The following is a 25,494-nucleotide window of genomic DNA, read 5'->3' on the forward strand; positions in this document are numbered from 1 at the left end:
TTCAGTTATCATCTAAATAATCATTTATAGCGATAAACTAATACTGTTTAGCCAATGAAGCACTTTCATGAGCAAAAATTATAGATTTTTTGACCATAATTCCAGGAATAGTTCAGTTTTTGCAATTAGTAATTGTACCTTAGTCATGTGAAGCATGAAATCAGCTATTATTTTAAAAAATCAATTGTATATTGATCACAAAGAAATAGTATAAAAGTCAGAAAAACACTCCCCTTCACTGTAAGAAAACATGTGACATTTTATTTGAGTTCCTAAGAAATTTCCTGGATTTACAACTCTTGGACTTTCACCATTCGTAAATATGAGTATATCCTTTAACCTACTATAGCTTTTACCCTAGAGATTTGTTACATTTTATTAAAAAAAAAAAAGTGGAAAATGCCGATGGTGAAAATTGAGATAGAAGCAGGAGACTACAAGCACAATAGCCCAGCATGTGTATATTCAGGGCAAGTGGAGGGTCCCCTCCATGGGGATTCCATGACTAAAGATTATGAAGATGCCAAAAATGCAAGAAGTCATAGGAAATAGCTTTTCTCAATGGCAAAGATGACACAAGTAGAATGGTTAAGAAAGAAGGTTTATTGGCTTCAATTCCCCAGTTGATGTTCAACACTTTATTTAGTTCTCATTTGGATTTTAAACATTTGCTTGAAAAAATAATTTTACATCAATTTCCATTTCTTTGGAAAGCCCCCACATGTAATTTATTGATAAAATCTCTGACGAGCAGAATTAATGATATTTCCCAGCTGCTGCTCCAGATCATGTAGGGTAGAGGAGGCTGAAGACTGCCACAAGGGAAAACATCTGTATTGTCTCAAAACATGAGAATGGTACGGATACTGCAATAGGAAAGAAGAGACATTGTATTAACATTTAGACAACCCACATGCTTCCATGTGAGAGTCCAAGGAGCATTTGAAATGACTAAGTGAAAATCTGTCTGTTCTCAGCCACTCTAATCCCACCCCCATGCGTTTGGGTCAAGTGAAGTCAAAGGAAAGTTCATCTTTTTTGGTTTTCTCTTGTGTTTTCTTCAACTTTAAGCTCACTCACAACATTCTGAGTATGCCTGTCATTTAGACTTCAATACTACGTTAGCATCTTCAAAAAAATCATTCTTGTGTGCCCACATTCCTGGTATAATAAGGAATATAAAACAACAATGGATAATTTGTGATAAGTTTTTGCTATTTGTCACATTCTTCATGCATTTTCTGTCTTAAACTTCAACGTAAACATCAACACTAGGAAGTAGATTTTCATATTATTTTGATTTTAGAGATTATAAACACTGAGACTTAGAAAGATTTGTAACTTGGTCTGGTCGCACATCTAGTATAGAGTTTTGGGATTAAAACTCAAATACAAATTTGTACAAATTATAAGATGATAAATAACTTGCCCGAAAGAACTGATAATTTAACAAAGTTAAAACCATGCTGGAAGTTTAAAAGACCTTTGATACAAATATGTTTAAGGATTCTTAGAAGTAGAGAATAAAGTCGATTTGTATTAATTCTAAGATACTTCATTCTTGGGAAGATTACGAATGGAACATTTACACTAGAACTAATGCCCTTTCTATAAACCAACTTCTCATGAATAAATATTTTTAGAAAATGATGGTCTTTGTGACTCTTCAATAATTTTTAAAATATATATGTATATGCATATGCATATATAAGAAAAATATATGCACATAATTCAGAGAATATAAGACAGCAGAAAGAAGAAAGTAAAGGTAATCCATAATCCCTCAAACTAGAAGTAATCATTCTCAATGTTTTCTTGAATTTCTATCAACTTTTTACTAGGCATATGTACAAGTTTTACTGCTCTTGTTGAAAATTTGAGATATTGTATATAAAATTTATATTCTTTATTATATGAGCCTAAATTATATCATGAGAATTTCCCAATGATGTCATTTCTTCTTGATGGCTTCATTCATTTCTAATAGATGATTGGAATTTATTAAATCATTTTCCTCATGTTGAAATTTAGAATGTTTCTAATGTTTGATATTACAGAAACAAGTAAACATGCTGAAACACATATGTATGTTTGAATAGTTGATTATTTCTGTAGAATAGATTTCTAGAAATGGAATTGCCGGAACAAAAGATCCATTTTTTTTAAGGGTTTCTGATACATATTACCAAATTGCTTTCCCAAAAGGATCTATCAATTACTACTGAAAGTACATGAAAGTGCCTAGTCACCTTAGTCTTACCAATATTGAGTGTTACAATTTTTAATCTTATTGATAGGATTAATTATATTTACATATGCATATTACTATATGACATCCTCATAAAGTGAATTTAGGCATGCTTCATGACTTCTTATGTTGCTCAACACTGTCTTCTGGTTTTGTTCATCTCTATATTTGCCTTCATCTTTTCAATCCTATGATGATGATGATGATCACGATGATAATGTCAATGATAACGATGACAATGATAACTAACCTTTGATGGCTACTGTGTTCCATATATCCATGCACTCTTGAGGGGCGTTGTGGGTTAATAGAAGTGAGATATTTGCTAACAACATGATCTGCCTTTGAATTCTGGCTCTCCTTCCTACCATCTGATGATTTTGATCAAGTCATGCCTTCTGTGAGTCTCAGTTTTCTCTTCTCTAAGATAGTGAGATTGAGACTGACACCGAGCATTGCCTGGGAATCACATAAGATAATGCAGGTAAGACACTTAGTAGAACAGCTGGTGCTCTGTGGGTGCTAGTTTCTTTCCCTCCTCAAGAATGTTGTCGGTTAAAGTATCTACTATAATAATTTTGTGAGCGCCAAAGAAACACTATTAAAAGTTGAAAATCTCGTGAAAATAAGAATGGGATAGCAGAAAAATCTCAGACTCTGGAGCTAGAAGGCAGAGGTTAGATGCAACTGCCTGTTTCCAGTTGTGCCTCATGTAAATGCAGGTGACAAAATTCATTTTATTAGCTGGTTGTGAGAGTTAAGTGTTAGAGACAGGAAATAGAACTGGCTTAGTTTTCTAAGCTTCAGACAAAAAGTAAGCCAAACATTTACAATAGTGTTTAGTATACTTCTCTTTTATAATAACTTTTATTGATAAAAAAATTTTTGTAAACAGCAAAAGAAAAAAGGAAAAAGAAAAAACTAGTAGTATCTACTTAGAAAACAAACTAAATATAGTTTCACATACTCCAATAATGAAAATGTTGAGGATGTCCTGAAAATTATTTAAATATACAACCACCTAATGTCAGCTTTATATAGGTGGCAGGCAGAGGCTTCAATGACACCATGTTATAATTGCGGTTGTTTAAAAAGACTTTTTTTTTTTTTTTTTGGCAAAGGTGATTTTTCTCTTTTAAAGAAGGCTGAGTGGCTCTGATCATTCAGATTTGCTGTAATCAACATAATTTGGCTTCAGCAGAATAGGAAATGCAAAGCAACTGTTTTTAGCATCTCACAGAAGTTTTAAACTTCTCTTACAAGCTCTCCATGTAAAGACTGAACTGGTAATGGAAAAACCAAGGCACTCTAATTTTTCTCATCCTTCCACCTTTTCATTTTCTGCTAGACAATCCCTTATGGTAGAAAAAAAAGCAAAACAGAAAACTAACTTAAAATTTACCTTTTCCCAGAGTGAAGCAGGTCAAATCCTTCATTTATTTTTTCAAAAGGTAAAACATGGGTTATTAATGCATCCAATGAAAACTTCTTAGCCATAAAATCAGCCACAAGTTTTGGGACACATTCTTTACTCTTAAAGCCTGAAAAGAAGACGGTATCATTGTTAGATTCAACCAGGGTAAGTAGGAGAATTGAAGAGAAGATTTTCCAAATAAATGAAAGTTTAGAAAAGGTGCTGCTTCCAGACTGCAACGACTGAGGTTAATAAGAGATAGAGTACTTCAACAAGCTTTTACAGAGCTCAGACTTAAAAAAAAATCACAGATAAACAAGGGTCCCTGGTTATTCTCTCTCCCACAGAGAAATCATAGTACAGATGTTATGCCCAAAGGAACAAGTTTAACAGTTGTCTAAATTTGGGTGTAGATATGAAATATCGTTGTAGATTTCTGTGTCTTACTAGAAATTCCCATGCCTTACACAGTTACAAGTACGAAAACAGATGGCGATGAACAGTCTTTGTTAATGGTGACATCATAAATGTCTCTTTTGGGACCTTCTGCCTGCATTAGTTTCATATCTAGTTGATTTGGAGACTGTAGATAGAAAAGGAATTTTAATTTATTTTTGATCTGCTTTTCAAAACCTTGCCTTGTCACTTGTAAAAGGGGAGATATGCTGAGGTTAATGAGAATTTGGCTCTGAAGCCTAACTACATACCACCAAGAACAGCTCCCTTCCAGGTACGTCCAGTCAGTAGCAGCATAGGGTTCATTGAGAGGTTTTGGGAATCAGGAGGTACCCCTACGATCACACTTGTGCCACATGCCTCATGACAACATAACAGGGAAGCCATCTGGAATAAAGTGAACACTTAGCATCTTTAACGTGGAGTCGCATAGTTCCTACTCATAATGCACAATATCATGTAATAGGCTTAACTGGATTGTGAGTGTGTAGAGGGAAGAGATTATGTCTTTTGCTCCTTCAGTCCCCTTTTTTTGCATAGGATAGTGCTGTAGATTTAGGAAATGCCCAGAAAATGGTTGTTTAATGAAAGAATGGATGAATAAATTGGAGTGCGCTTAATTCTTCCTAATAAAGGAATAAAGTGGTAGACATCATCACAAATATATATTAAGTCCAGTTCCTTATAGAAGCATACAATTTCATCATCACATAATTCTTAGGCAATCTGTGAGTTGGTTAATTCATTTTTCATTGATTTATTACATAGGTATTTTGAACCCATTACTTTCAACCACATATTTTAACGGGAAACAAGATAAATCATTATATCACCAAAAGTAGTCTCTTCTCCACTTGATGGTCTCCTTTTTTAATGGATTCCTATTCTACTGTCCATTTCTCAAATGGACATGTTTTAAACATTGTTTTTATCTCCCCAAATATATATAGGTTTTACATTAAAATACACTGATTATTAGGGAACCTCAAAAGACAGTTCAGAAAGTCTTTTACAGTCAGCTTTCTGAACATGTTCTGTAGTTAGAAAATGGTTTAGGATTGCCCCAAGATATGTAATGATTAGTTCTTTGATTTTGGATTCTGATCTTTGGGAGACCAGACATCCTCAGAACATGTGGCTGTCAGATATTTGGTATCTTGAGATAAGGTACACTCCAGTTCCACATGAGAAAATGGAGGAAGATATAGAAAAAGAACATTAGGAGAAAAGCTATAGCCCTGGAAAAAGTTGGAATCTCTTGACACTTCATTCATCTGTGGCATTTGTCCCAGGTCAAGGCTGCTGAGAGCATTGATCTCAGGGTGCTGCTCCCCATTACCCACACTGCTGGACCTTCTAGAAAATCTCGGCAATGGAAACGTGTTGGTCTCTGGAGACTTTTTCAGTAGGATTCTAGAGAATTCGGGGTAGGTGAAATATAGCTAGAGATGTGTTTCCCATTGCCTTTGATATTTGTAACTGTTTGAAAGCAATAACATGTAGTAAGCCAAAGATGATGTAAGTACTGCAAGATTGGAAATAGTATTTCATATCAATAATGCCATCTGAGGCCGGGCGTGGTGGCTCGTTCCTATATTCTCAGCATTTTTGGAGGGTGAGGTAGGAGATTTGCTTGAGCCCAGGAAGTTGAGGCTGTAGTGAGTTATAATTATGCCACTGCACTTCAGCCTAAGTGACAGAGTGAGACCCTGTCTCAAATAAAAAGAAGACATTTATTGGGAGCTTACCATATGACAGGCTTCACTGTGCTAAGTATATTACATGCATTGTCTCATGTAATCTATAAACAATGCCATGAGTATGTAGCTTTGAAATTTGGGGGGTGATAAAAATCTGTTGACTTTTCAAAGTATTCAGTCCTACTTGTATTGGACTCTAGTTTTCTGCCAGGTACTGTCCAGTTTCTGTGATAAAATATAGTGATGCATCTGAGCTTCACTTTCCTTAGGGCCTATTTTTGTTAATAAAACAATAGTTGGCCTAAAATTGCTCATTTCTTTTGGCCAAATACTAATATGTTAAAAAGAATTGGAATTTATTAAGAACATATGCAAAATTATTAAATCATTTTTGTTAAGAATGTGGGAGAAAAATAAAACATTCCAATTTGAGAACAGAACTTGTATTATTTATGTTTACTTTAACTTATAGTTTTTAACTAAAAATTAACAAAGTAATCTATAATTGCTCAGTTAAGAAAAACAAGCCCTTTGCTTTTCCTCTAGAGGAAATATGACTTGAGACACGTCTGCATAGTTGATAGAATAAAAGATTCCTCATAAGAATAAATTAAACAAGCCAGGTAACAAACAGATGATGGGAAATTTGCATTCATCATTAAAAATATCTTTTATACATAAAACATATATTCTGCAGCCTAAATGCATCTTCCAGGTTGCAGAGGCAGAAATCTCAGGGCATGTCATGGTACATACCATGGTGTCGAGCCGACCGATGACTTCAAACGAAAAATCCACACCTCCATCAGTCATTTCCTTTAGCACTTCCTGGATGGGTTTGTTGTAGTCTTGAGGGTTGATGCATTCAGTGGCACCCAACTCTTTGGCCTTTGCAAATTTGTCCTTGTTGATGTCCACTGCAATGATCCTGGCTGCTCCAGCTGCTTTACAGCCCATAACAACAGATAGGCCAACCCCTCCCAGGCCAAACACAGCACAGGTAGAGCCTGGGGTGACCTATGTTTTCAGAAAATGCAAAAATGGATTAAGCAATGGTTGTTTGAAAGTGCCTAAGCTGTATAAAGTGCCATTCCTAGGGGTTTATCAAGAGCTGCTCAAACTCTTCTGTTCAATCTGTTATCAAAACTTCTTTTGGCTTCAGTTGCTTTATTTTTAAATTCAGGGAGTTGAACTAGTTGAGTGGTTCTCAAACTGCTGCATATTGGATTCATCTGGTCAGGTTTAAAAATATCCCACAGTCCAGGTCACAGCCCATGCCAATGAAATGAGAAGCTCTGCAGGTGGACTCAGTCCCCAGGTGAATCCAATGGGAAGGTCAGGCTGGGAACCAGGGGACTGGATAATCTTTGAGATCCAGATGGCAGTGATTACAATCTTGAAGGGACTCTCGATTGCTGAAATCCCTTGATAGCCAGCTTCAGTATCTCATACAAACACAAAGGCAATATTTGGAAAACAAAATAAGTGGAAAAAGCTACTCCAGGAGACTGAAAAATATTCCACTTAAACCCTCAGTAATGAACTCCTTGGTTCATTTATGTTCAGTAGTCAAGATCAGTATATCCCTGCTTTAAAAAATACACTAGTGAATAACACAGTAATGAAATATTAGTCTATATTTTTATAATAAAATCTATTGTTATGAGTATCCTCATCTTCTGTTCTTGGGTAGGCTCACTTAGATCACCTGTTAAAATAGATGAAGCAATTGAACAAGGGACTAAGAGCTAAAGTCACAGAAATTTGGAAAAGATGCCATCTAAATTTTTTTAGTTGGCCAGGGGATATTTATTAAACCTAGTCTCCCATAGTCTGCCTTCATTTTGCGTAACATGCTCTTCCTGTTCCAAATAATCTCATTCTTATATTCCCTTAAGGGTGTCCATTCATTCATTCATTCATTCATTCACCAAGTGGTATGCAATACTATGGGGGACAACACCATTTTCTAACTTACTTAGAAAAATACAAGGCTTGTGACTGTGATTTAAAAGTGCTAATAATTATGTATCGTGATCTAAGATTCAGCAGGAGATTTGTAAAAGATATTTTAGTCTCAGCTCTCATATTAACCAGCAGTGAGACTTTGGGCAAATATCTTTATATCTCTGGACCTCGGTTTCGTAAAATAAAGACTACTACTAGATTTTCAGCCTACTCAGATGAGGAGCCTTTAAAGAATTTCTGCTTGAAATTTACCACTTCTGAATACATGTGTGTGTTCATGCCAGGGGGGTTAGTTTTAGCAGTGAAATGTCATAATGAGTGAATTACACATCACTGAAGAGTTATTACTTTCAGTCTAAGAATCCACAGAGTGGGTGAGCCTTGGTTTGGAAGTGCATCAGGTAAGGTTTTGGACTCTACTGTTGATCCTAATTCTGGGAGTAGAGGATCCACAGACTAGCTGCTCCTCAAGGGCAAATGCTTCATTTCATTTACTTTTGCTGTCTCAGAACCTAGCAGAACCTATGGTGCCTGAGGCGTGTGTAGGTGCTCTCTAATTGTGGAATGAATTACTAAATGAGTTCTCAGGCCTAATATTTCATGATCTCATAAAGAGCAAATACAGAAGAGTAATTATTGAAAATGACATCTTTACATTTTCTAAACTCTCAACAACTTCTTAATCTGATAAACACGTGAAATTTCTAGCATGGCTCTCAATTCTTTCTGGATTGTGTTTCTATTCTTAGTCGACATTCAAAATCTACAAAAATAATCTTTGATTCTTGGGAGAAATTGCTTCCCTTTGGGCTCCTGACAGTCTGCGTGTAACTGTTTTTATCACCCACTGTCATTCTTACCTTGGCAACATTGACTGCAGACCCATAACCAGTTGAAAATCCACAGCCAATGAGACAGACTTTCTCCAGAGGCGAGGCTGCATCAATTTTGGCTACTGCATTTTCATCCACCACTGTGTACTGTGAGAAGGTGCTGATGCCAAGGAAGTGGTGGATGGGCTTCCCCCTGCAGGTGAACCTGCTGGTGCCATCCTGCAGGGTCCCCTGAGGATTGCTCACACTGGGCAGTGCAATACAAAGACACACAAAGGCATGAGACAGGAGTATAACTAATGTGCAAACTCAATGTCTGCGCAAGGAGAGCATCAGAAACCTACTCGTTTTTCAAGCAGTAGTTGCTCTCCGGGTTTTTACAAATTCTGCATTTTCCACACTGAGGAACAGCGAGTGGGATGACTTTATCACCTGGAGAGGGATAAAAAAAATTCTTTTACAATTTCTATCCAGGTATTAATAGAGCAAAAACATAAAGCTCACATGTCTTTAAAACATTAGAAACATGTGTCTTTAAAAGTCTCCAAGAAATACAGTCCAATCACAACTATGTCATTTGTCATTGCCTGCCACAACCTTGTTTCCAGTTTGGGTTTATAAGTGCCTGAAGATTCCTAAAGAGGACACGCCAATATGGGAAACAACATGGACTAGAAAAATTGCTTCCACTGTATTAATAGTTACTTTTATGTAGTGTACCAATTTCTCCTGGAGGCTTTACATTTAATTTAATCCTTAACTATTTAAATCTTACTGTAAGTATAAATGTAAACTTTAGTTGAAAGTAGGGTATAATAGTTCCACTAGATGTTGGTAAGACCTGTTTTTTGTTATAGTTTGATTTACAATAAAAATGAGAATTTTGAACTAATTCTTTTCTTTTCAAAGTGACTAGGTTTATCTTTATTATGAAATGAATGCTTTTAAAGTGATCTTAGTTCTTTTTTTGAGGAAAACTATCAAAGATGGGACAAAGAACAATTCCAGAAATTCCTCTGGAAATTTCAACCCTCCACAATAAGTTAGGCACTTTTAGGATAAGAACTGAGTTTGAAATGTTTTTAGCTGATAATTTGTGAATTATCTACTTTTCCTGTTACAGTGGAGGGAACATGGGTAAAAAGTAAGGGTGTCATTTTGTTATTAACTTATTACTAACTAATTAGTTATTATTAGTATTATTTAGTAGTTATTATTAGTAGTAGTTTAGTAGTTATTAGTTATTATTTAGTAGTTATTAATTTATTACTACTAAAGAAATTAGTAGGAGCTGAAACCCAAATTGGACAGTTCATTTTATTTTTCTGTTCGCAGTTCAAATAAGTATTTGGTAAAGTGGCATGTCCAATCTAGTGCCTAAAGTGATTTTTTAGACTGTAATCCCAGCACTTTGGGAGGCCGAGGCAGGCGGATCATGAGGTCAGGAGATCGAGACCATCCTGGCTAATATGGTGAAACCCCGTCTCTACTAAAAATAGAAAAAATTAGCTGGGTGTGGTGGCGGGCACCTGTGGTCCCAGATACCCAGGAGGCTGAGGCAGGAGAATGGCGTGAACCCGGGAGGTGGAGGTTGCAGTGAGCTGAGATCACGCCACTGCACTCCAGCCTGGGCGACAGAGCGAGACTCCGTCTCAAAAAAAAAAAAAGTGATTTTTTAGAATTAAACATAATTTTTATTTTAAATTACCTATGCTGTCTATTCCACAAGACCAAGAAAAATGGTTGGCCCATAACATTTTATAGGTAAAATTTATGTGAAAATGATGGTATGGAAGTGTCCTAGTTATTCTCCCTTTATAATTAGTAATCTGTAACCAGTCACATTTAAGCATGGCTGAAGGTAATGAGGCAGACATTGTTGATGGTGGATGGCTCCTTCTATGTTTCTTTCATTTCCTTTCACCTAGTCTGCTTCATTGATTCCATGCTCAGGAAGAGAGACCATGTTGGAAGAGGAAATTGGTGAAGGGGCTGCATAGATCACCTAAGAACAGGTCATGCTCATTCAGCCGTAGCCATGTAGCCTCCATTTTGTGAACTCAGCACAGAACAGTGTCCATACTTATGTTTTTTCCCTCCTCCCATTTCTAGTTGTCTGGGCCCTGACAGAAGACCGTGTTCACCGACACTAACACGGAAGTTACTGGATTATGAATGCCACACTGGTAGGCACTGTGTCCCTCTTGATCCTCACATATCTCCAGGCTCCAACCTGGTGCCTGGCGTCTAGCAGATGCTCAGTGCATAATTGTTGAAGGGGAGAATACATGCTTGCCTAAAGACATACATGCTTGAGTCAGCCAGGAAGAGAGGGAAAGAGGAAATCCCTGAAGTCCTGGCTGCGCGGTGACCTTGTTCAAGCCCGTTCGTCCCTCATTGCCTCTGTTTCGTCATTCAGGCTGGGAAATCCTGGATGGTGAACCACACGTGTTCCCTGAGTGTGAATCCTGTACCTGGTTTGACTGTAGTCACCCCTTCTCCAACACTCTCCACGATGCCGGCTGCCTCATGGCCTAAAATCACAGGAAGTGGGGTCACCATCGTACCACTAACCACGTGGTCATCTGTGCCACAGATTCCTACAGACACCATCTGCAGAGTGAAGAGATATTTAGAAAAGATTATGAGTCTCAGGTGAATTTAAAATTCCCAGCTTCCTGAAATTGCGCTTCCAAAATGTTTTCAAGGGTTTTGCTAATAATCCCTACTATCCCAAATATGAAAGATTCGGTTTATCCTCAAGGTTGACCAGGCTGAAACCCTCCTCTACCTTCCATTCTTGCAGTAAACAATTTAGAATAATCTGTGAAGTAACTGATCCTGAAATAGTTAAGTCTTAAATAATATAAAAGAATGCATGCTTTTAAAAAATAGAAGTAGAAATTGCAAATTAATACATAAAAATATCTAATGTTAATTGATTTTGAAGTCTTGATATATATCCCTTTGAAATGTTTTTTCTGTACAAACACATAAATTATTTTGTATTTTACTGGAATTACACTGTGTGCACTTTTTTAAAATTTAAAAATTTATATTTATACCTTTCCTTGACAACAAGTATATTCTATTTTCTGGATGATCATATAAAAATGACTCGGGATTTTTGGTTGTTTCCGTTTTTTAACTTTTCTGAGTTTTTAAAACTTAAATACAAATGGAAAAATGTATTTCACCTTAATACGAACTTCCTGGGCCTTAGGAGGTGCAACCTCCACCTCCTCAATGGAAAAGGGTTTCTTTAACTCCCATAGCACAGCTGCTTTGCATTTGATTACCTAGAAAAGCAAACAGAGAGATGGTACCAGTGTTCTCCCACGCTTGCAGTCAGATATTGTGTCATTTCATCTTTGTACATGCAACATCTAGTCCCATGTCTGGTACCTAACAAGTGCTCTATAGAAATGATCACCTCTGATTTATAAAAAGAAAAAAATATATTTTTAAAAAGCAATAACATAAGGAAAGATAAACAGTTAACTATAATAACACACTGAGATTAAATGGAATATATTCATTAAGGCCATCCTTATGTTGTTGTTGCTTTTCTCCAAAGTTGTTTAATCCTGACATTTCCTAATGCTGTGCTGAAAACGTCTCTTCACCCACAATTATTGGCTGGTACATCAAATTCTAAGTCACCTTCATTTTGCTAACAGAGTCAGTGTCTGTTCACATAAAATACACTGTTTTCTTTCTCAATTTTCTGCTTAGGCCAAAAGGATCCGAGTTTATAAGGATATATTTATCTTCCTGCCTGGGATGACGTCTCTTTCTCTCTCTTTTCCTATTCTCCTCTTTTAATTTTCTCTCTCCACCACTTCTGTATGTTACTTGTTCCAACACCCATTTGCAACTTAGCTTTGAGAGGCTGTACTGTTATCTGATCTATGTGCAGAGACTCCTTCCAGCTTTGATTTGAGCCCAAAATTACAAAGGTTAGAGTTGGTTGTGTGTGTGTGTCTATGTGTGTGTGTGTATACACTCAGATCTACACATACATATTTCAAAATTGGAGACACTGTGTGTTTGAATTTCTAGCTAGCAGATCTTATCCATAGATGTTCTTAAAAATAAAAGATGAACACATAATTTCCAGTGCTTGGCAGTGAACTGTAATATCTGTCTTCATTGTGGTTAAGCATGTACAATTCACAGAACTCTTTCCAGAGAGAATCAACAAAATTGCAATTATGATAAAAATTCAATTGAAATTTATTCTTCTTACAATTCATTGTCATTATTTATTTGTCAAATTATTCAACTTTGCAGGATGTTCAACATGATCAATGCCAAAATAAATATCAGAATACTTGAAAGTAAAGTACGAATAGTAGGAGTTCCTGATTATCAGGTGCCTATGATGTGACAGGCACATTGTGGCCTGTGCTCGGTGAGTTATTTGCATTATATTTATTTATAAAATTTATTTTAAATTTCAATAGTTTTTGGGGTGCAGGTGTTTTCTGGTTACCTGGGTAAGTTCTTTAGTGGTGATTTCTGAGATTTTGGTGCACCCTTCACTCCAGCAGTGTACACTGCACCCAATATGTAGTCTTTTATCCCTAACCTCCCCTTTCAACCTTCCCCCTCAAGTTCCCAAAGTTCATGATATCATTCTCATGCCTCTGCATCCTCATAGCTTAACTCCCTCTTACAAATGAGAACATAGGATGCTTGGTTTTCCATTTCTGAATTACTTAGAATAATGGTCTCCAGCTCTATCCAAGATGCTGCAAAGGCCACTATTTTATTTTATTCTGTTTAATGGCTGAGTAGTATTCCATGGTATATGCACACTGTATTTTCTTTATCTACTCATTTGTTGATGGGCATTTAGGTTGGTTTTATATTTTTGTAATTGCAAATTGTGCTGCTATAAACAACATGCATTATTTTAAAATCTCGTAAGGATGCTACCAGGACAGTACTATTGAATTATTGGCTTTATTTTACAGCTGAAATAATTGAGGATCCATTGACTCAGTGATTAACTCATTTCTCTAAAGTCTCAAAGCTGGCTTTCCAGAGAATAAAGATGAATCTAGCCTTATGTTTTCACTACTTGGTGGCAGTAAAAAGTTAGCAAAAAGTTAAATAGCAACAATAATAATAGTGGCTAATAGTTATTGACTTATTTCTATATCCCAAATACGATTTTAAGTTCTTCATACTATTAATTTATTGAATTATCACAACACAACTACTTTATGAAATAGATGTTAGTATTGTCACTATTTAGCATTTGAGGAAAATATAATGCTGGATGGATAAACATAAATGAAATGCTGACAACAAGCTAAGTTATTGATGTTGTGCCCAAGAGGGGAGGTAATTGTCTATTTCATCAGTTATTATTTTCATTAATATGATTGGTTTATACTTTTGCTCTAGGAACTCATTATTTCTTTTAAGTTGTGTTTGGTAAATTTAATTTTTTTGCTAATTGTTTTCTATGTGGACTGTACATATTAATCAGTAATGAATGAATGTAAAGTGAGGTGGAATAAGAACAGTAACAATGGGCCACCCATGTGATTTCCAACCAGTCTTATTGATATGAACCTGTTTTGTCACAGAGTGTATAGAGAAACCTCAGAGCCTTTAAACTGAGTTATCATAGTGAGATATTTTACTGTGTAATACACTCCTAACACAAAAAAGGACTGGAAATAGTTGCACAAATTTTTGTAATTAGGCAATTAAAATATCAATTGATTATATTGTATTACCACATGCATTTTTGTGCACCTATAAACACATTGAACAACTAAGATATTTATGGAAGGCAAAACCAAAGATCTGTGTTCCTAGTGCTAATAAGTGATTCAAATTGTATTATTAATTTTCTGTAAAACCATATTGACTTTTATATGGGGAAGATACTGTTCCATAGGATTACTCTGGAAATTACCTGAATTGTGTCCTTTTAAATCAGAATTTGAATGTTGATGTTATCTTGCCTAACCTTGATGATTCTAATGCTGTGAGACCAATGAGCATTTTGTAAAGTATTTTACGTTAAGGTTAAAAGGGTATTTCAAAGTCTTCTAAATCAAATCCTCTCACAAAACTTTCATCAGTCTTAAATTTCTTGTATTCACAAAAAATATAAATACAAATAATAATACATTTAAATTATGGTATCTTAATATAAAAAAAACTTCTTGATGAAAGACATTTTTAACTTTGGCTTTACAAATTAATCATGATTAGCTTGGAATAAACTATCACTTTACTGCAAATGTCTTTAATGTGGGAAATAAACACTTCATAGATACAGATTCTATACATTCTTTTTGAAGGTATTTAGGAATAGCTTATTTCCACTGTAGTTCAGTATACATTACATATTATAGCATATATTGCATATCATATTTCAGTGTATCATTTCTAATTTAGATATGAATTTTAAATGATTCATCAAATACTGTGTTACTTTCTTTGTTATATTGATGAGAATATAGTTCCAACAGTAATATATTTTTTGCTTACTTTTCCTGCTGTGCTCATGTTGATTCTGTCTTCTCTGCAGACCAGGAGACTGGTGAGTCCTTGTGAATTTCTTCCCTGCTCAAGTGCATAAAGCAGGTGTATTGCACAGGTATTTATTTATTTTTTTTGCTTGAATAACACCCAATTCCAGTTCCACACATGATCTAGGTCTTTAAGCCACACCCATTAGATTATTCTCAGACTGTCAAATCATAAAGAAGAGGGCAATGAACAAGCAATCAATACATTGATTTTTCCAATTTCAGATAAGACTTTGTTTTCATTAGGTTAAATATTAAGTTAAAGTGATAAAGCCTAATCATTTTCTTTTCTCCTCACTTTATTCCTCGTCTGTCAAATTTCTTGTTTCTCCTCTCTTAGTCCCACAGTGGTCATTCAAAGTTCTGTTTTCCCTTTGTCTGCATTAAGCTCCAGCTTTGAATCCAAATGGTGCAGTTAGGAAGGAGGAAGAGCAAAGAAGCAGGGCAAATAAAGATGACAGCCAGGAGCCAGAGGAATGTGTTTGACTTAGGACTCCCCTTCTCTTCATAGAGAATCAGATACTCAGTCACAGTAAAGGTGCTCACCCTGCTAAGCATTTTTGCTCCACCTCAAACCAATCAGCATTGACTGAGCCCCTCTGTGTGTCAGGCACTAAGCTGGGTCCAGTGGATGGCAGTGATAAATAAGACATTACCTCTATCTGTACCAGAGGCAGTATGGGGCAAAGGTGATGGCATGTTTTTTGGGACCTGGCAGACCCTATTCCTTACTAGCTCTGTGTACTGGCACTTATTATTTCACTTTTTTTTTTTGACTTAGTTTGTTTACCTGTAAGATGAAGAAGAATAATACCATTTTAAAGGACTGTTTAGTGAATAAATGATATAATCTATGTAAAGCACTCATCATAGAGTTTAGTAGGTAGGAGCACCCTACTAAATGCTAGCTACAATTATTATTCATAAAAGGAAGCTCACAGTCTATGGGGAAAAGATACACAGGCAGCCAAGTCTACATATCAGCCTGGCTGGGAAGTACGCTATCACAGGGATCAGTTAGTGCTTTGGGAGCAGAGACAGAGGTACTATTCAGAATGAAGGCCTCAGGGGAGGCATTGTAGATGAACAGGTATTTGAGGTAGATTTTAAATAATTGTGGGAAATTCAGACAAATCCTCACTGGATCATTTCTATTGCCCTTTGATCAATGTAACTAGTCTACGCATGGCTGTCCAAGATTATGAGTTTAATTTTTCTTTTATCCACACTCGGAGGCATTGCACAGGCAGCTATTTAATCAGATGCAGTCTGTCAACATGAACATGTCAACATAAAGCACATATCTCTCTAGAATTGCAAAGGGAACATTTCAGTAAGCTTTAACTACATAGGCCTGAGACTCACACCAAGACTGAGAAACATTCACCCAATAGAGAAGCAAGGAAGGTCCTACGATTTCAGTTGCTTCTGAAATGTATCAAGGTAAGAATATAGCCCCAGATCTGATGTTCAGCATTCAAGGCTTCATAATATGGCTTCAACCTTCTCATCCACCTACTCCTCCCCATTCTCCAATACAGGGTGTATGTGCTTTAGAAGCTTGTATCTCCATGGTCCCCCAAAGAGGAATCTATTTAACATTCAAGCCCTTGCTCATCATGCTCTTTCTCTTTTTTTTCTGTCCCTCTGGCCCATTCAAATCCTACCCAAAATTTGAGATGCAGGTCAAGGTCACCCTCGTGGAGGTATATTAACTCCATCTCACTGTTGTGCTTTATGTCTCTGCATCCGTGTCATACTAGCATCCCTCCTGTGGTTTTGGGTCTGTTCCCATTTGCCGCCCTCTATATTTAGTGTAGAGATCAGTCTCCTAATTTCTACTGGAAATTTCTAGTCAGGGATGTTCTTAAATTTCATTTATATCATCAACTATACCAAGCTCCATGTATACATAGGTGTTTAATGAGTGATTGTTGAATTCTTTATGCTCATTTATGTTAGGACAGGCACTGTTCTATGAGCAGTCCCATAATCCAGAAGATCCAGTGTCTCCTCTTTAAGAGTTTACAGATTAGCAGTGGGATTGGCTGTGGTCAGGTAGACAAGACAGAGAACCCTCCTGTGAAGCAGGAAGTGGTCGTGCCAGCAGAAGAGTTCAACGTGGAATTCAAAGGAGGAAGATCCTACTCCGTCTTTTCATTATGCATTCTCAGCTCTTAACTCAATGTCTGGCACAGAGTGAATGCTCAGATATTTGTTGATTAAATTAAAGAAATGACTTCTACTTTTAGGGTGAGGAAACCTTGAAAGAAAGATATTTTATTAAGATGTATCAAGAAAAATGGGTCATCAGGAGGCAAAATGGAAGAAGATCGGAGGCAGGACTAACTTGCACCTGCTACTTGGATGAACAGAGCAGTTCATGGAGACCCACATCATGAACTTTTGCTCCAAGAACTACTGCAGGGACATACCAGGAAAGCAGAGAGAATCCACAGACCCTTTGAAGGCGGTGGACTGCTGCTCCAGGCTCTGTGGGACAGCAGAGGAAATGTGAGCCAGCTTGCTTTCTCAGTTGCGGGGCTTATAGCCTGGGGCAATTTCTCAGCTCTGCTCACCAGCTGACGGGAAGGAAATAAACACATTTTTGTTGAGGGTTCACGGTGGGAGTGAGACCGGCCCTTCAGACTATGGGCTGCATGGGAGCTGTGTGAGGCCTGTGGCTGCCAGCTTTCCCCCACACCCCTGATGACCTATGTGACACAGCAGAGACAGCTGTAATCCCCCTGAGAACATAACTCCATTGGCCTGGGAACTACACGCTCATCTCCCAAATCAGCCACAGCAAGCCCTGACCAAGGAGAGTCTAAGCTCAGACATGTCTAGCCCTGCCCCTAGTTGATGGTCTTTCTCTACCCAGCCTGGTAGCTGAAGAAAAGGACGTAATCTATTGGGGGTGCTATGGTCCTGCCCACCACCTGATCCTCCCTAGACTACCATAGCTGAGGCACTCTTGAAATCATCACCTCCTGGCTGGAGGCCAACCAACATAAAATCAGCACACTTAACAAAAATACATCCAAGGACCCTCACAGAATCCACTTCACTCTCCTGCTGCCTCCACTGGAGAAGGTGCTGGTATCCATGGCCAAGAGACCTGAAGATGGATCACATCACAGGACTCTGAATACACTCCCCAGTACCAGTCCAAAGCCAGGTAGCTCCACTGGGTTGCTAGATCCAGAAGAGAAAAAGCAATAACTACAGTTCAGCTCTCAGGAAGCTCCATCCCTTGGGAAAAGGGGAGAGCACCACATCAAGGGACCATCCTATGGGACAAAAGAATTTGAACAGCAGCCCTTGAGTCCTAGATCTTCCCTCTGATGTAATCTACCTAAATTAGAAGAAACCAGAAAAACAATTCTGGTAATATGACAAAATAAGATTCTTCAACACCCCCAAAAGATCCCGCTAGATTACCAGCCGTGGATCCAAACCAAGATGAAATCTCTGAATTGCCATAAAAAGAAATCAGAAGGTTGATTATCAAACCAATCAAGAAGGCATGAGAGAAAGGTGAAATCCAACTTATAGTAATCCAAAAAACAATACAGGGTGTGAATGGGAAAATATCTAGTGAAATAGATAACATAAGAGAAAAACAATCGAAACTTCTGAAAACGAAGGACAGAGAGAATTGCAAAATGTATTGGAAAGTCTGAGCAATAAAATCAAACAAGTAGAAAAAAGAACTTCTAAAAAAAAAGGTTTTTAAATTAACACAATTAAACAAATACAAAGAAAAAAGAATTTTTAAAAAAGGACAAAGCCTGTATGAAATTTGTGATTATGTTAAATGACCAAACCTCAGAATAATTGGTGTTCCTGGAGAAGAAGAGAAATCTAAAAGTTGCAAAACATATTTGAGGCAATAAACAAGAGAAACGTCCCTGGCCTTGCTAGAGACCTAGATATCCAAATATAAGAAGCTCAAAGAACACCTGAGAAATTCATCACAAAAAGATCACCACCTAGGCACACAGTCATCAGGTTATCAAAAGTCAAGACAAAGGGAAAAATCGTAAGAACCGTGAGGCAAAAGCATCAAGTAACCTATGAAGGAAAACCTGTCAGATTAACAGCAGATTTCTCAGCAGAAACCCTACAAGCTAGAAGGGATAGGGGTCCTTTCTTTAGTCTCCTTAAACAAAACAATTATCAGCCAAGAATTTTGTAACCAGCAAAACTAAGCTTCATAAATGAAGGAAAGTTACAGTCTTTTTCAGACAAACAAGTGCTGAGAGAATTCATCATTACTAAGCCAGCACTAAAAGAACTGCTAAAAGGAGCTCTAAATCTTGAAACAAATCCTGGAAACACATTAAAACAGAACCTCTTTAAAGCATAAATCTTACAGGACCTATAAAACAACAACACAATGAAAAAAAAAAAAACAAAGTATACAGGCAACAATGGCATGATGAATAGAAGGCACCTCACATCTGAATACTAATGTTGAATGTAAATGGCCTAAATGCTCCACTTAAAATATATAGAATGGCAGAATGGATAAGAATTCATCAACAAAGTACCTACTATCTTCAAGAGACTCACCTGACACATAAGGACTCACATAAACTTAAGGTAAAGGCATGGAAAAAGATATTCCATGCAAATGAAAACCAAAAGCAAGGAAGAGGAGCTATTCTTATATCAGACAAAACAAACTTGAAAGCAACAGAGGTTAAAAAAGACAAGGAGGTACGTTATATAATGATAAAAGAAAGAACTATTTCGACAGGAAAATATCACAATCCTAAATATATAAGCACCTAATACTGTAGGTCCCAAATTTACAAAACAATTACTACTAGACCTAAGAAATGAGATAGACAGCAATACAATAATAGTAGGAGACTTCAATACTCCACTGATAGCACTAGACAGGTCATCAAGACAGAAAGTCAACAAAGAACCAATGGATTTAAACTATAGCCTACAACAAATGGACTTACCAGATATTTATAGAACATTCTACCCAACAACTGCAGAATATACATTCTATTCATCAGCACATGGAATATTCTCTAAGGTAGACCGTATGATAGGTGAAAAAACAAGTCTCAATAAATTTAAGAAAATTGAAATTATGGCAAGTACTCTCTCAGACCACAGTGGAATAAAATTTGAAATAAACTCCAAAAGGAACCCTCAAAACCACGCAAATACATGAAAATTAAATTATCTGCTCCTGAATGGTCACTGGGCCAACAGTGAAATCAAGATGGAAATTAAAAAGTTATTTGAACTGAATGATAATAGTGTTACAACCTATCAAAACCTCTGGGATACAGCACAGTGATACCAGGAGGAAAGTTCATAGCATTCATTAAATGTCCACATCAAAAAGATTGAAAGAGCACAAACAGACAGACAATCTCAAGTCACACCTCAAGGAGCTAGAGAAACAGTAACAAACCAAACCCAAACCCAGCAGAAAAGAAATAACCAAGATCAGAGCAGAACTAAATGAAATTGAAACAAAAAAATATGAAAGACAAATTTTAAAAAGCTGTTTCTTTGAAAAATAATATTGATAGACCATTGACAAGATTAACCATGAAAAGATGAGGGAAGATCCAAATAAGCTCAATTAGAAATGAAATGGGAAAAATTACAACCAATACCACAGAAATACAAAAGATCATTCAAGGCTACTATGAACAAGTTTTTGTGCATAAACTAGGAAACCTAGAGGAGATGGATAAATTCTTGGAAAGATACACCCGGCCTAGATTAAACCAGGAAGTAATAGAAACTCTGAACAGACCAATAACAGCCCTGGACCAGACGGATTCACAGCTGAATTCTATGAAACATTCAAAGAAGAATTGGTACCAATCCTATTGACACTATTCCAAATGATAGAGAAAGAGGGAATCTTCCTTAAGTCATTCTATGAAGCCAGTGTCACCCTAATACCAAAACCAGGAAAGGACATAACAAAAAAAGAAAACTACAGACCAGTATCTCTGATGAACATAGATATAAAAATTCTCAAGAAAATACTAGTGACCTGAATCCAACAGTATATCCAAAAGATAATCCACCATGAAAAGTGGGTTTCATACCAGGGATGCAGGGAAGGTTTAACATATACAAGTCAATAAATGTGAGACAAGTCATAAACAGAATTAAAAACAAAAATCACATGATCATGTCAATAGATGCAGAAAAAGCATTTGACAAAATCTGGCGTCCTTTCAGATTAAAACCCTCAGCAAAATCAGCATAAAAGGGATATACCTTAAGGTAATAAAAGCCATTGACAACAAACCCACAGCCAACATAATAATGAATGGGGAAATTTGAAAGCCTTCCCCTGAGAAATGGAACAAGACAAGGGTGCCCACTTTCACCACTTTTATTCAATACAGTACTGCAAGTCTTAGACAGAGCAATCGGATAAGAGAAAGAAATAAAGGGCATCCAAACCAGTAAAGAGGAAGTCAAACTGCTGCTGTTTGCTGATGACATGATTGTATGCATAGAAAACCCTAAAGACTCATCCAAAAAGCTCCTAGAACTGGTAAATGAATTCAGCAAAGTTTCAGGATGTACACAAATCAGTAGCCCTGCTGTATACCAACAGTGACCAAGCTGAGAATCAAATCAAGAAATCAACCCCTTTTACAATAGCTGCAAAAAAACATTTAAATACTTTGGAATATTCCTAACAAAGGAGGTGAAATACTTCTACAAGGAAAACTACAAAACACTGCTGAAAAAATCATAGATGACACAAACAAATGGAAACACATCTCCTGCTCATGAATGGGTAAAATCAATATTGTGAAAATGAACATACGCCAAAAGCAATCTGCAAATTTATTGAAATTCCCATCAAAATAGCACTGTCATTCTTCACAGAACTAGTAAAAACAATCTAAAATGCATATGGAACCAAAAAAGTCCCCACATAGCAAAAGCAAGACTAAGGGAAAAGAACAAACCTGGAAGCATTACATTACCCAACTTCAAATCATACTATAATGCTATAGTCACCAAAACAGCATGGTACTCATATAAAAACAGGCTTGTAGACCAATGGAACAGAATAGAGAACTCAGAAATAAACCCAGATACTTACAGCCAACTGATCTTTGACAAAGCAAACAAAAACATAAAGTGGGGAAAGGACACCCTATTCAACAAATGGTGCTGGGATAGTTGGCAAGCCACACGTAGAAGAATGAAACAGGATCCTCATCTCTTAACTTACACAAAAATCAACTCAAGCTGGATCAGACTTATATCAAACACCTGAAATCATAAAAACTCTAGAAGATAACATTGGAAAAACCCTTCTAGACATTGGCTTAGGCAGAGACTTCATGACCAAAAACCCAAAAGCAAACGCAACAAAAACAATGATAAATGGATGAGACTTAATTAAACTAAAAAGCTTCTGCACAGCAAGAGAAATAATTAGCAGATTAAGCAGACAACCCACAGAGTGGGAGAAAATCTTGGCAATCTATACATCTGACAAAGGACTAATATCAATAATCTACAAAGAACTCAAACAAATCAGCAAGCGAAAAACAAACAATCCCATTCAAAAGTGGGCTAAGGATGTGAGTAGGCAATTCTCAAATGAAAATAAACAAATGGCCAACAAACATATGAAAAAAATGCTCAATATCGCTAATGATCAGGGAAATGCAAATCAAAACCACAATGTGATGCCTTTCTACTACTTCAAGAATGGCCATAATCAAAAAATCAAAAAATAATACCTATTGGTGTGGATACAGTAAACAGGGAACACTTTGACACTGTAGGTTGGAATGTAAACTAGTGCAACCACTATGGAAAAAAGTGAGGAGATTCCTTAAAGAAGTAAAAGAAAATCTACCATTTGATCCGGCAATTCCATTACTTGGTATCTACCCAGAGGAAAAGAAGTCATTATAAGAAAGAGATACTTGCACACGCATGTTTATAGTAGCACAATTCACAATTGCAAAAATATGGAGTCAGCCCAAATGCCCGCGAATCATTGACTAGATAAAGAAAACACATACACACACAAACACTATGGAATACTACTCAGCCATAAAAAGGAACTAAATAATGGCATTGGCAGCAAGATGGGTGGAATTGGAGACCATTATTCTAAGTGAAGTAACTCAGGAATGAAAAACCAAATATCATATTTTCTCACTCATAAGTAGGAGATGAGCTATGAGGACACAAAGGCAAAAGAATGATACAATGGACTTTGAGGATTCAGTGGTAAGGGTGGGAGGGAGGTCAGGGATAAAAAACTAGTCATTATGTACAGTGTACATTGCTCGAGTTACGGGTGCACCAAAATCTCAGAAATCACCACCAAAGAACTTATTCATGTGACCAAACACCACCTGTTCCCCCAAAACCTATTGAAATAGAAAAAGTAAATAAATAAAAGAAAAAACCTGTTATCAATCCCAAAATAAAATTATCAGTCACCCCCAAAAAAGTATTTATCAAGAAAGATGAGATGGAATTGAAAGATATATATGCAATCAACAGTATGGACAAATAATATTGAATACCTTTTTTCCCTTTAATACACCCTTTTATTCATTTTTCTGTTTAATCATCTCTCGCATATGAAGACCTAGCATTTAAGGGAATTACAGCCACTACCACCTTGTTTTCAAGGCCATAATGAATTTGGAAATGTGGTATCCACTTATGAGCTTCCATCACATTTTGAGCATATGGCTCCATGAAATACCGAAAGCACTTTGGGATAAACTCCATAAAGTCAGGAGATCTTTCTTAATACCATCTGGCAACTACTCTGTGCTTACTCTTTGTCCCACCTTCTAAACGTTTAGATGGGCAGGTGGGAAGAGCAGTTGTTACATTATTGAAAGCCAGTGTTCTAGTATCAGAGGGCCATAGCAGGCCTGGAGCAACATCTGGAATGTCCAAAGGTAAACCTGTCAATCTCTGGGGATCACAGGGCATCACTTTCCTCTACTTCTGTCTCTATGTGTGTCTCTGCAAGCCAACCCAATTCTATATTACATTTTCACAAAGTACCATATTCTAAATTTAGCTTATCCAGGGAGATGATATACTTGATTCACTTTAGGGGAGTGATCTTCTGCCTGGTAGGCAGAATAATGGCCCTCAAAGAAGTCCACTCCCAATCCCTGGAATCTAGAAATATGTTGCTTTACAGGGCAAAAATGGATTTTGTAGATATGATTCAGTTAAAGGTCTTGGGATGGGAAGATTAGCTTGGATTATCCAGGTGAACCTAATCTAATCTTATGGCTTCTTAAAATTGATGAGCTTTTCCAGGCTGAGATCAAAGAGGGAGATGTGTCTACCCGCAGATCTTAGATGGCCATGTTTGCAACAGGGGTGTGTTAATTTTCTATTGCTGATGTAACAAATTACCACGAGCTCTCTTGGAAGGTTAGTAGAAGACAAGGATTGGCATCTCTAATATAATTATACAGGTAATGATGAGCAGTGCGAAGATGTGACTCCAAAGCCTGGAGAAGGACAGACCAGCATCCCTGGCAAGAGATCCAACTGTCTTCTTTTCCGCAGAGGTCCACAATTTACATGGACCTGACAAAGAATATTGTAACTTGCAGAAATTATCTTCAGTTCAAATCCTTCATTTTGGGGGTTAAATAACTTGGTAAGATAATGAAATTAACATTATTGTAAAGATTGCTAGAAAGAATTGTAACATTTCACGTATGTGCATAAATAACAGCCTTAAAGCATGTTTTGGGATGAGGTGCAAAATGAAAATTGGGAGAGGGACTTTGGTAGCAGTAAACAGAACTTGAGAATGGAATAGATACATAAATACTCTATAGCACATTGCAATAAATAGAATACATTTTAAGTTCCTAGAGAAATTTTTGAAAATCCCACATTCAAAGCCATCAATTCCTACTCAATTAGCGTTTCATTTTGATTTTGGTACTGAAGCCCAAGATGTCGAGGGAGCGGAAATACTTGCTGGTCTTGCAGCGGCTGTGGAGCCTGGAATCCTGCCAAGAAGAGCATGTGTGAGAAATCAAAATGTTTCTTACATTCCTCCTGTGAAGGGAGTTGGGAAATAATCTAAAAAGCCCAATCCAAAAACAAAGATGTACCATCCAGTCTTCTCTGTGAGAGCCAAACTACAAACCATCTGAATGTTCCAAAAGTGTTTTGATGATGTATTGATGTATTTTAAATTATCCTGAAAATGTTCTTGGCAGATGCTTAAACGTGTAATTACTGAGATGATGTAGAAATACCAAGTGTTTATTAAAACAATACAGAGTGATACAAA

At 36.7% G+C, this 25,494-nt stretch overlaps 1 protein-coding gene and 1 long non-coding RNA gene across 3 annotated transcripts in view; one reads left to right on the forward strand and one right to left on the reverse strand.

Moving 5' to 3' along the window:
• LOC129035188 (uncharacterized) overlaps positions 1–25,494 on the forward strand; it is a 145,820-nt gene extending 120,326 nt beyond the window's left edge. For both annotated transcript variants that reach the window (XR_008502133.2, XR_008502134.2), the window contains exons 4-9: positions 10,732–10,805; positions 11,039–11,274; positions 12,913–13,033; positions 15,176–15,244; positions 24,659–24,846; positions 25,146–25,494. This is a non-coding gene — a long non-coding RNA (uncharacterized LOC129035188). The remainder of the gene's footprint in view (positions 1–10,731; positions 10,806–11,038; positions 11,275–12,912; positions 13,034–15,175; positions 15,245–24,658; positions 24,847–25,145) is intronic.
• LOC129035183 (alcohol dehydrogenase 1A) lies at positions 837–15,225 on the reverse strand. Its single transcript, XM_054485406.2, has 9 exons — positions 15,136–15,225; positions 11,817–11,918; positions 11,094–11,232; positions 8,964–9,051; positions 8,647–8,866; positions 6,575–6,835; positions 4,370–4,505; positions 3,651–3,789; positions 837–866 (listed from the first exon to the last, which is right to left on the reverse strand). Exons 1-9 carry the CDS (start codon positions 15,151–15,153, stop codon positions 842–844), a joined length of 1,128 nt encoding a protein of 375 aa, XP_054341381.1. The 5' UTR covers positions 15,154–15,225; the 3' UTR covers positions 837–841.

The sequence above is a fragment of the Pongo pygmaeus genome, chromosome 3 (assembly GCF_028885625.2).
Source record: "Pongo pygmaeus isolate AG05252 chromosome 3, NHGRI_mPonPyg2-v2.0_pri, whole genome shotgun sequence".
NCBI classification, from domain to species: Eukaryota; Metazoa; Chordata; class Mammalia; order Primates; family Hominidae; genus Pongo; species Pongo pygmaeus.

What these genes read in the sequence shown, in the direction of transcription:
- LOC129035183 (XM_054485406.2), bottom strand. An exon ending in CCCAGGAAGTTCGTATTAAG is followed by an intron (nt 11,233 to 11,816) that starts GTGAAATACATT and finishes TTCACTCTGCAG; the next exon opens with ATGGTGTCTGTAGGAATCTG. An exon ending in GAAGGGAGCTGTTCTTGGTG is followed by an intron (nt 3,790 to 4,369) that starts GTATGTAGTTAG and finishes TCTTCTTTTCAG; the next exon opens with GCTTTAAGAGTAAAGAATGT.